Source organism: Mustelus asterias, unplaced genomic scaffold, assembly GCF_964213995.1.
Source record: "Mustelus asterias unplaced genomic scaffold, sMusAst1.hap1.1 HAP1_SCAFFOLD_106, whole genome shotgun sequence".
Classification (NCBI taxonomy): Eukaryota; Metazoa; Chordata; class Chondrichthyes; order Carcharhiniformes; family Triakidae; genus Mustelus; species Mustelus asterias.
In genome coordinates, this window is record NW_027590150.1 from 157,556 (window position 1) to 169,764 (window position 12,209).

General features: G+C 45.9%; 3 protein-coding genes across 4 annotated transcripts in view; 2 read left to right on the forward strand and 1 right to left on the reverse strand.

Annotated features, from left to right (window-relative positions):
• LOC144484419 (uncharacterized) overlaps positions 1–12,209 on the reverse strand; it is a 113,037-nt gene that overhangs the window by 4,168 nt on the left and 96,660 nt on the right. The window contains exons 5-6 of the mRNA XM_078202956.1: positions 9,958–10,623; positions 4,796–5,589 (exon numbers count right to left, since the gene is read on the reverse strand). Of these exons, the coding sequence (XP_078059082.1) occupies positions 4,796–5,589; positions 9,958–10,623 (1,460 nt within the window). The remainder of the gene's footprint in view (positions 1–4,795; positions 5,590–9,957; positions 10,624–12,209) is intronic.
• Positions 1–12,209, forward strand: part of LOC144484400 (uncharacterized) — a 42,174-nt gene that overhangs the window by 110 nt on the left and 29,855 nt on the right. Inside the window, exons 2-3 of the mRNA XM_078202924.1 lie at positions 1,345–2,265; positions 12,055–12,179. The gene's annotated coding sequence lies outside the window, so the exon portion shown is untranslated. The remainder of the gene's footprint in view (positions 1–1,344; positions 2,266–12,054; positions 12,180–12,209) is intronic.
• The window catches only part of LOC144484407 (uncharacterized), an 82,434-nt gene continuing 70,241 nt past the window's right edge, over positions 17–12,209 (forward strand). Inside the window, exon 1 of one of the 2 annotated variants that reach the window (XM_078202944.1) lies at positions 17–37. The gene's annotated coding sequence lies outside the window, so the exon portion shown is untranslated. Of the gene's footprint in view, positions 38–94; positions 195–12,209 lie in introns of those variants that run through there. The other variant, XM_078202941.1, reaches the window with a different exon arrangement.

Genomic DNA, 12,209 nt, shown 5'->3' on the forward strand with positions numbered 1-12,209 from the left:
TAAAATTGGAAACATAAATGGAGTTGGCGGGTGGATGGTGAGGCTTTATAAACACCCGGTGTCGGCCACAAACCCTCAATTTGCAAAGCAAATTCCTCGGGCCTTCCGAAGGCTTCAGACCCGAGTTCACATCCGCCATCTTTAGAGGGAACCAAGTATTGCAATGCGCATGCGCATCCGCCATCTTTGTTGAGGTAAATTGGAATAACGCATGCGCAGCCACCATACTTCTTGAGGGTGAAACCAAATGAATAACCCACTGGAGACAAAAAAAATCAGACAGTTTGTTATAAAATCAATGTGTTGTTGTAAAACCGGAAGTTAGGGTTACAGCCAACAACAACTTCTATTTATATAACACCATTAATATCAGGGTGGTTAGCACTGCTGCCTCACAGCTCCAGGGACTCAGGTTCGATTCCAGCCTTAGGTCACTGTCTGTGCAGAGTTTGCACGTTATCCCTGTGACTGTGGGTTTCCTCTGGATGCTCTGGTTTTCTCCCACCGTCCAAAGATGTGATGCTTAGGGGAATATATTGCCCCTTCGTGTACAAAGATGTGCAGGTAAGGTGGGTTAGAGGTATAGATCAGGGGTAAAATATTCAGAGTTGGTCCAGACTTGATGGGCCAAATGGTTTCCTTCTGCATGGTCGGAATTCTTTGAGAAGTCATCCTTGTGCAGTGAAGGTCTCGTCACTAATGGTGGAGTGATTAAAAAATGGAATGTGTAGGAAGCCAGAATCAGAGCAGTACGAGAGGTGATTCCAGAGATGGGGAGGAACAGGCCTTGGAGTGATTTGTATAAATTAGTTGTAAGGATGCATGAAAAAATGCAACATTTCATTTGGATCTCATAGAATCCTACAGTGCAGAAGGAGGCCATTGGGCCCATCGAATCTGCATTGACCACAATCCCACCCAGGCCCTATCACCGTTACCCCATGCATTTACCCTAGCGAGACCCCCCCCTCCCCCGCAACACTCAGGGTTAATTTAGCATTGCCAATCTACTTAATCCACACCTGTTTGGACTGTGGGAGGAAACTGGTGCACCCGGAGGAAACTAATGCAGAAACAGGGAGAACCTGCAAACTCCACACAGACAGTGAACCAAGCTGGGAATCAAACTCGGGTTCCTGGTGCTGTGAGGCAGCAGTGCTAACCACTGTCCCACCGTGCCGCCCTCAGCTCAGGGAGGAGGGGAGAGGGAGAGCTCAGGGAGGAGGGAGACATAGATTTACTGTTTTGGGGAACCAGACCAGAAAAGTTGTTCCTTAGAAATTAGACTTGTCTGATCAGAATTCTATCCTGGACTGACAGTAGTTTTGTAAACTCCTTTTGCAGGATATTTGAAGGGGAAAATTTACAGTCAGCAAAATGGAATCAAGTTTCACACCAAGATTTAACAGTTGCTCAATTCACCAGCACCTGAACACTATCAGCCTTTGAATGTGGAGTGTGGGGAAATATTTCAAACTTCAGTGTGACTGGAAAAGCACCGAGAGAGAGACACACCCGAGTGAGAGTTTTCCAGTGAACTGACTGTGGAAAGAGCTTTAACCAGTTACACAGCCTGAAAAAACATCACACCATTCACAGCAATGTGAATCTGTGCATGTGTTCATTGTGTGGATGAGGCTTCAACTAATCACCCAATATGGAGAGACATGATGATATTGACACCATAGAAAAAACGTGGATATGTGTGGACTGTGGGAAAGCATTCACTTGCCCATCCAAACTGGAAACTCATCGACGCACCCACACTGGGGAGAGGCCCTTCACCTGCCCCGTGTGTTGGAAGGAATTTACTCAATCATCCTGCCTAACATTACACCAGCGAGTTCACACTGGAGAGCGACCGTACACTTGCTCTGTGTGTGGGAAGGGATTCGTCCAGATGTATAACCTACAATTACACCGGAGAATTCATACTGGGGAGAGGCCGTTCACCTGCTCCGTGTGTGGAAAGCGATTCATTAATTCATCCAACCTCGTGACACACCAGAGAGTTCACACTGAGGAGAGGCCGTTCAGCTGCACTGACTGTGGAAAGAGCTTCAGACATTCATCCAGCCTCAAAGCACATCAGCGACTTCACACTGGGGAGAGACCATTCACCTGCTCAGAGTGTGGGAAGGGATTCACTACCTCCTCCCACCTGGTGACACACCAGCGACTTCACGAGTGAGTGCAGGGAGTGGATTCTGCTGTACTTGCTGCTGTTAATCATCCAGGAGTGAGCCACATTCATTGACATTTGAGGTTTGTTTCTGCTGATGTTAATAATCCCTGTAGGTGGGCTGCAGGTTAATATTCTCAATCTAGAGCTGAGTGTGTTTTTGGGGTTGCAGTTTCCCTTTAAGAACCACTGTCTGTGATCTTTCCCCATCATTCAGGAATTCTCATCACAGATTCTTTACAGTACAGAAAGAGGCCATTCAGCCCATCAAGTCTGCACTGGCTCACTGAAAGAGCTTAATCCCATTCCCCTGCCATACCCCTGTAACCTTGCACACTCTTTCTTTTCAGATAACAATCCAATTCTCTTTTGAGTACCTTGATCAAACCTGCCTCCACTGCTCTCACAGGAAGTTTATTCCAGACTCCAACCACCCACTAGGTGAAAATAATTTTCCTCACATCAGTTTGACTCTGTTTTCCCCATTAAGGTAGGTCTGTGCCCTCTAGTTCTTGACGTTCTCTTGGTGGGAACATTTTCTCACTATTTCACCTGCCCAACTCCTCAGGATCTTGAATACCTGTATCAATCTCCTCTCGACCATCTTCAATCAGACAATTAACATTTATTTCTTCAGATGTTAATCTCTACCTGACCTGGAACTTAATATTCTGACATCTGTTAAATAAATCAGCTTTGTTTCAAACACACGGTGTGTTAAATCCTTGATTTCTCAGGATAGGAGATTAATTGATGTCCTGCTACTGACTGTTCTGTTTTTTGGATCTTTTCTCCTTTCTAACTCTAGATTATTTCAGTCTCAGACCTTCAGTTACACTCATTTTTTAAAATTTGATTTATTATTGTCACAAGTATTAGCATAAAGTGAAAAGTATTGTTTCTCATCATGGACAAGTCCCAGCTCCCGATACCTTTCAGAGTGTCTCTCCCAGCCTTGAGATCCAGGGAAGTTTTCAAGATTTAAAAACACAAAATACTGGAAATTATAATCCATACTTTTCCAAGTATCAGTTGATTGTGTCCCAGATTATTGGCTTTTCCCCACCGCTGATGTTAAGCTGATTGTTCTGTAATTGCTGTGTTTTTGAACAGGGATGTAACATTTACACACTCTGTCCTTTGTCACCACGACTCGATAAGGATTGGAAGGTTCTGGCCAGTGCGCCACAAGCTCCATGTGAAGGACAGTGTGTGTCAGAGTGCAGCAGTCCCTCAATGTCAGACTGCAGTGTCAGCCTAGATAATGTGCTCAGCTTGATGAGTATTTCCTGTTGTTATTGATGTGGATCATTCAGAAACAATGGACTCTGATGATGTCATCCAGTCCTGCTGCGATGATGTCATAGAGACTATTACATCACAGCGGAGCCTGAGTAGTGAAAACAGTTTTGTTCCAGGTGGGAGGTGATGGCCCAATGGTATTATCCCTAGACTTAATCCATAAGCTCCGCTAATGTTCTGGGGACCGGGTTCAAATCCCACCACAGCAAGTGGTGTAATTTGAACAAAGAACAAGAAAATTATAGCACAGGAACAGGCCCTTTGGCCCTCCAAGCCTGCACTGATTATGCTGCCCGTCTGAACTAAACAGGCCTCCGGGGACCATATCCCTCTATTCCCATCTTATTCATGCATTTGTCCAGGTGTCCCTTAAAAGTCACTATCATATCTGCTTCCACTACCTCCCCCGTCAGCCAGTTCCAGGCACCTGCCACTCTTTGTAAAAAAAAACTTGCCTCGTACATTTAATTCAATAAAAATAATTGAATTCAATTTAAAAAATCAGAATTAAGAATCTACTGCTGACCATGAAACCATTGTCAATTGTCAGAAAAAAACCATTTGGTTCAGTAAAGCAAAAAGTAAAGTTTATTTATTAGTCACAAGTAGGCTTACATTAACAGTGCAGTGAAGTTACTGTGAAATTCCCCTGGTTGCCACACTCCGGCATTTGTTCGAGTCAATACACCGAACCAGCATGTCTTTCAGACTGTGGGAGGAAACTGGAGCACCCGGAGGAAACCCATGCAGACACGCAGAGAACGTGCAAACTCCACACAGACAGTGACCCAAGCCGGGAATTGAACCCGGGTCCCTGGCGCTGTGAGGCAACAGTGTTAACCACTGTGCCACCCCATGAATGTCTGTTTGGGGAAGGAAACCTGCTGTCCTTACCTGGTCTGGCCGACATGTGACTCCAGAGCCATAGCATTGTGGCTGACTGTCAACTGCCCTCTGAAATGGCCTAGTGAGCCACTCAGTTCGATGGTAACTGGGGATGGGCAATAAATGCTGGCCATGCAGTGACGCCCATGTCCCACAAATGCATAAAAAATCCTCACAGTTTAAATTCACACAGACATTCTGTCTCCTTTTCTAATTACCACTCACTTCACCCGTTTAAAAAAAATCAGAAATTACCCACAAAAAATATTTTAATTTCTCAGATTTTCTTGACATATCAGTAGAAATGGACGTCAATGAACATAGTTCATTCCTGGATGTGATTTACAGTAAAATCCAGTCACTGATTATTTGTGAACTCGCTGGTGACTCATCAGGGTGGATGAGCGAGTGAATCTCTTCCCACACTGAGAGCAGGTGAATGGTCTCTCCCCAGTGTGAACTCGCTGGTGTCTCTGCAGGGTGGCTGATTGAGTGAATCCTTTCTCACACTGCAAACAGATGAACGGCTTCTCCCCAGTGTGAACCCGCTGGTGTGCAGTCAGTTGACATAATTGTCTAAACCCAGTTCCGCAGTGAGAGCACCTGAACGGTCTCTCGTCAGTGTGAACAAGCTGATGGCGCATCAGGTCCACAGAACCTTTATAGCATTTCTCACAGTCAGCACATTTAAAAGGTCTCTCCCATGTGTGAACTCGATGGTGTTGTAGAAGCCCTGATGATCGAGTGAATCTCTTCCCACATTTGAAACAGATGAACGGCTTCTCCCCAGTGTGAATTCGCTGATGTGCAGTGAGTTCAGATGATTGTCTGAACCCAGTCTCACAGTGAGAGCATCTGAAGGGTCTCTCGTCAGTGTGAACAAGCTGATGTCGCATTAGGTTCTGAGAACTTTTATAGCACTTCCCACAGTCCAGGCATTTAAATGGTCTCTCATCAGTGTGAACTTGCTGATGTTTCAGCAGAGTGGATGAATCAGTAAATCCCTTCCCACACTTGGAGCAGGTGAATGGCCTCTCCCCAGTGTGAACTCGGTGGTGTTGTTGCAGCCCAGATGATCGAGTGAATCCCTTCCCACACTCGGGACAGGTGAATGGCTTCTGCCCATTATGAACACGCTGGTGCCTCAACAGGTTGGATGACCAAGTGAATCCCTTCCCACACTCAGGGCAGGTGAATGGCCTCTCCCCAGCGTGACAGGGCTGATGAGTTTCCAGCTCAGACGGGGATCTGAATCCCTGCTCACAGTCCCCAGATTTCCACGGTTTATCTACACTGTGAACATTGCTGTTTTCTTGCATGTTAAAAACCCGATGATATTCAGATCCTGATGTGATGTTTGGTTTGTTTCCCTGACTGCAAATCTTCCCCTTCTAATGCCCTGTGAAACTGATTTAAAACAGAAAAAAGGGAGTGAGAGAGAACTCTCAAAAACAGAAATGCAGATTGTTAAATTGAGCTGCTTTTAGCGCCAATTTCCCACCCCCTCCCCGAATCCTTTGATTCCCTGAAAAAGCTCTCCAGCTCTGGGCTAGAATTTTCCTCCATTTTAATCCTGGGAAAACTGCAGTTATTGTCACCGCTCTCTGCTACAAATTCTACCCATTGACTCCATCCCTCTCCTCGGAAACTGTCTGAGACTGAGCCACAACCAGAGCAAAATATTTCACCCAACCTGAGAATCTGACCACAAATCCACATCATTACCAAGACCAGTTCCACCTCAGTAACATCACCCAACTCCAGTCTACTCTCAGTTCATCTGCTGCTGAAACCATCACCCATTCCTTTGTTTTGTTTTGATTTGATTTATTATTGTCACATGTATTAACATACAGTGAAAAGTATTGTTTCCTGCGCGCTATACAGACAAAGCATACCGTTCATAGAGAAGGAAATGAGACTGTAGTGCTACAGTCATAGCTAGGGTGTCGAGAAAGATCAACTTAATGCAACGTAGGTCCATTCAAAAGTCTGATGGCAGCAGGGAAGAAGCTGTCCTTGAGTCGGTCGGTACGTGACCTCAGACTTTTGTATCTTTTTCCTGACGGAAGAAGGTGAAAGACAGAATGTCCGGGGTGTGTGGGGTCCTTGATTATGCCGGCTGCTTTAGCAAGGCAGCAGGAAATGTAGACAGAGTCAATGGATGGGAGGCTGGTTTGAGTGATGGATTGGGCTACATTCACGACCTTCTGTAGTTCTTTGCGGTCTTGGGCAGAGCAGGAGCCATACCAAGCTGATGCTAATGCTTTCTATGGTGCTTCTGTAAAAGTTGGAGAGAGTCATAGCTAACATGCCAAATTTCATAGAGTCATAGAGGTTTACAGCAAGGAAACAGGCCCTGAGGCCCAACTTGTCCATGCTGCGCTTTTTTTTTAAACCCCCAAGCTAGTCCCAATTGCCCGCATTTGGCCCATATCCCTCTGTACCCATCTTACCCATGTAACCGTCTAAACGTTTTTTAAAAGACAAAATTGTACCCACCTCTACTACTACCTCTGGCAGCTTGTTCCAGACACTTTGCCCCTCTAGATCCTTTTGTATCTCTCCCCTCTCACCTTAAACCTATGCCGTCTAGTTTTAGACTCCCCTACCTTTGGGAAAAGATATTGACTATCCAGCTGATTGATGCCTCTCATTATTTTATAGACCTCTATAAAATCACCCCTCAGTCTTCTATGCTCCAGAGAAAAAAAGTCCCAGTCTATCCAGCCTCTCCTTATAACTCAAACCATCAAGTCCCGGTAGCATCCCAGTAAATCTCTTCTGCACTCTTCTAGTTTAATAATATCCTTTCTATAATAGGGTGACCAGAACTGAACACAGTATTCCAAGTGTGGCCTTACCAATGTCGTGTCCAACTTCAACAACTCCTGTATTCAATGTTCTGACCAATGAAACCAAGCATGATGAATGCCTTCTTCACCACTCTGTCCTCCTGTGACTCCACTGTCAATGAGCTATGAATCTGTACCTCTGGATCTCTTTGTTCTGTATCTCTCCCCAATGGCCTACCATTAACTGAGTAAGTCCTGCCCTGGTTCAATCGACCAAAATTCAATACCTCACATTTATCTAAATTAAACTCCATCTGCCATTCGTCAGCTCACTGACCTAATTGATCAAGATCCCGTTGCAATCCGAGATAACCTTCTTCACTGTCCACTATGCCACCAATCTTGGTGTCATCTGCAAACTTACAAACCACGCCTCCTATATTCTCATCCAAATCATTAATATAAATGACAAATAACAGTGGACCCAGCACCGGTACTTGAGGCACTCCGCTGGTCACAGGTCTCCAGTTTGAAAAACAGCCCTTTACAACCACCCTCTGGTTTCTGTCATCAAGCCAATTTTGTATCCATTTAGCTACCTCACCCTGGATCCCGTGAGGTTTTCCTTAGTCTTCTGAGAAAGTAGAGGCGTTGGTGGGCTTTCTTAACTATAGTGTTGGCTTGGGGGGACCAGGACAGGTTGTTAATGATCTGGGCACCTAAAAACATGAAGCTTTCGACCATTTCTACTTCATCCCCGTTGATGTAGACAGGACACGTTCTCCACTATGTTTCCTTAAGTCGATGGCAATCTCCTTCATTTTGTTGACATTGAGGGAGAGATTATTGTTGCCGCACCATTTCACCAGATTCTCTATCTCATTCCTGTACTCTGTCTCGTCATTGTTGGAGATCCGACCCACTACGGTGGTGTCACCAGCAAACTTGAAAATCGAGTTGGAGGGAAATTTGGCCACACAATCATAGGTGTATAAGGAGTATAGTAAGGGCTGAGAACACAGCCTTGTGGGGCATCGGTGTTGAGGATGATCATGGAGGAGGTGTTGTTGCCTATCCTTACTGATTGTGGTCTGTTGGTTAGGAAGTTCAGGATCCAGTTGCAGAGGAAGGTGCCAAGCCCAGGCCACGGAGTTTGGAGATGAGTTTCGTGGGGATAATGATGTTGAAGGCTGAACTGTAGTCAATAAATAGGAGTCTGACATAGGTGTCTTTGTAATCTAGGTGTTCCATGGTTGAGTGCAGGGCCAAGGAATTGGCGTCTGCTGTGGACTTGTTGGGCGGTAGGCGAACTGTATTGGATCCAGGCAGTCCGAGAGGCTGGAATTGATTCGTGCCATGACTAACCTTTCGAAGCACTTCATAATGATGGATGTTAGACCCACCGGATGGAAGTCATTAAGGCACGCTGCTTGGCTTTTCTTTGGTACCGGGATGATGGTCATCTTCTTGAAGCAGATAGGGACCTCAGATTGTTGTAAAGAGAGGTTGATGATGTCTGCGAATACCCCGGCCAGCTGATCCATGCAGGATCTGAGTGCTTGTTACCATTAGACTTAATAATTCTAACACACCCCTGGCCGGTCTCCCTCACTCAACCTGTCTATTAACTTGAGGTCATCACAATTCTGCTGCCCACGTGTTTACTCATTCCAGATCTTGTTCACCCATCACCCCTGTGCTACAAAGGCTCCTGTTTACGAATCAACATTTTAAATTTCTCATCCTTGTTCTCAAGTCCCTCCATGGTTTCACCCCTCCCTATCTCTGTAATCTCCTCTCGCCTCACAACCCTCCAATATCTCTGCATTCCTTTCATTCCGGCTTCCTCAGCATTCACAGTTTTAATCACTCCATCATACGTGTCCGCACTCCCAGTTACCAAGGCCATAATCTTTGGAATTTCCCCCTAAACTGCTCCCCCTCTCTATCATCCTTCCCCCCTTTAAGATACTCATTAAAACTACCTCTTTAACCAAGCCTTTACCCATCCACCCTCATGTCTGCTCACATGACTCTATGTCAAATGTTGCTTTATATCACACCTGAGAAATGCCTCAGAAGTTCCAGTACATGAAAGATGCTGTATAAATACACATTGTAATTATTGATTTGGAGATGTATCACTGTCCCTTCTTCATCACTGGGTGAATAGCCTGTAACTCTTGACCTAAAGGGGAGCACCTTCACCACATGGACTGCAGCTGATCAAGAAGATAAAACATAATCTTCTCCACAGGTAATTGGGGATGGGAAATATTTTCTGTTGGTCTTGTTAGTGAAAAGACAGGGTAGTGGGATGAGCTGATTTCCTTGCAGAGAACCAGCACATGCGTGACTGGTTAGTCATTTTCTGTAGTGCAATAATTCAATGTTTCTGTGGCTTAATGGAAAGGGACCAATTCTGGAGGCCAGGAACTAACTTCTGGAATCAATGCCCACTGCCTCCTATAGAGGTGGCGGCTGCACATGCGTCCTGTTGCCCATTGCCCCCTATAAAGATGGCCACCGCCCTGCTGTCCATTGCCCTCTCTGAACTTCCTCACACCCTGTCACTCTGTGATCCTTGTGAAATCTGAAACCAGGTATTCGCAACGAGGCTCAAAGAGCATCAGCCCACTGGGGGCAAAGTCATGAGACCGGCCAGTCCAGCAGAAAGAAACCCTCCGCCCCTCCCCATTGACCAACTGTGAGAATGAACAAAATGCAGTCCTGGGTGTAATTGAGAGCAGAAACAATAACAGCAGAATCCAACCCCTGGAATCATTCATGAACTTTTTGGTGTCTCAGCAGCCGGGATGAAACTTTGAATCCCTTCCCACACTGAGAGCAGGTGAACGGCCTCTCCCCAGTGTGAACTCGCTGGTGTATCTGCAGGTCAGATAATTGACTGAACCCCTTCCCACACTGAGAGCAGGTGAACGGCCTCTCCCCAGTGTGAACTCGCTGGTGTCTACGCAGGGTGGATAAATCAGTGAATCCCTTCCCACACTGAGAGCAGGTGAATGGCCTCTCCCCAGTGTGAACTCGCTGGTGTGTCAGCAGGCTGGATAACTGACTGAATCCCTTCTCACACTGAGAGCAGGTGAACGGCCTCTCCCCAGTGTGAACACGCAGGTGCATCTGCAGGTTAGATAATCGACTGAACCCTTTCCCACACTGAGGGCAGGTGAACGGTCTCTCCCCAGTGTGAACTCGCTGGTGTGTCAGCAGGGTGGATAAATCAGTGAATCCCTTCCCACACTGAGAGCAGGTGAACGGCCTCTCCCCAGTGTGAACTCGCTGGTGTGCCTGCAGGCCAGATAACTGACTGAATCCCTTCTCACACTGAGAGCAGGTGAACAGTCTCTCCCCAGTGTGAACTCGCTGGTGTCTCTGCAGGTTGGATAACTGACTGAATCCCTTCTCACACTGAGAGCAGATGAATGGCTTCTCCCCAGTGTGGCTGCGCCGATGAACTTCCAGCTCTGAAGGGGCTCCGTATCTCTTCCCACAGTCCGCACATTTCCATGGTTTCTCCATGGTGCAGGTGTCCTTGCCTCTCTCTTGGGTGGACAATCAGTTGAAGCCTTGTCCACACACAGAACACGGGTACAGTCTCTCCCCGCTGTGAATGGTGTGATATTTATTCAGGCTGTGTAACTGGTTAAAGCTCTTTAGTCAGGGCACTGGAACACTCTCACTCTAGTGTGGCAGTGTGTTGCTGCTTTTCCAGTCACACTGACATTTGAAATCTTTTCAAACTGACAGCCCAGACAACAATTTCTCCTTCAAGATACAAAGGCCGATAATATTCAGGTCCCAAGGAATATGACTGTCAGATCTAGATGTGACGTTTGAGATTTCGGCCTGTGATTCCTCTTTCAGTATCCTGTAAAACAAGTTTACAGAGATCATCAGTGTCAGTGCAGGATAGAAATTCAGAACACACAATTCTAGTTTCTATGGAACATTCTTTCCTCTCTCCAGACTCGAAACATTGGCTCTATTCTCTCTCTATCTGGGGGATAGCGTGGGAAATGATGCTGCGGTAGATCAGCCAATTCTCAATGAATGGTTGAGGCAGTTCGATGGGCTGAATGGCCAACTGCAGCTCCTGTTTCTTATGATTTGTGTGTGGTGGAGAGGAAGCAGTGAGCATGGATCTGTCAATCAGCCTCAATCAGCACCTTCAGGAGAATTGGGAGGGTGAATATTAGATACAGCAGAGTGAGAATGGAGGGAGAGTGTGTGGGATGGAGATTTACAGCTGTTGGGGAATGAGAGAGGAAAGAATGTTCATTAGAATCATAGAATTCCTACATCTTATCAACTGTCCCTGATCCTTCACAATGAATCTCTCTTCTCAAGACACTCTTATCTCTGACTTGTCTGTTCTGCTCGCAGTCTCACAAAGCAGCTGCCTGTGTGTTGATACAAGGGGCCCTGCTCAGCAAGTTTAATGCTCCATGACTGTGTCTTTAATGACTGAATAACTATAGGATTATGGTCAAGTCAGCTAAATCACATAATGCTTTATACTTCGGTTAGTAACTGTCCATTTTGTTAACATAGCACATTTGGATATATAAATACATATAAAAGCAAAATATTGCGGATGCTGGAATCTGAAACAAAAACAGAGAATGCTGGAAAATGTCAGCAGGTCTGACAGCATCTGTGGAGAGAGAATAGAGCCAACATTTAAAGTCTGGATGGCCCTTCATCAGAGTTCTGACAAAGGGTCATCCAGACTCGAATGTTAGTCTATTCTCTCTCTATAAATATATATAGGACAGCTGCCTCAGCCTTGGCCCACTCTAACACATGCACGAAGCAGGGCTGACTATGTGGAAATGCTCAGATTAAAGTTTCCTGCCTTCTCTTCAACAGCGAGTGAAAATGTTTATCGGCTTGCAGACCTTCAAAGGAGTCAGTGTCTGCTATTTCAGCATGAACAGGCTAATCTTCACCGACGTAGGCCCCAGAACATTCTGCTTTTCGGCCTTCATCAGAGGGTGAGCAAGACCAGATTTCTCCATAGCAAA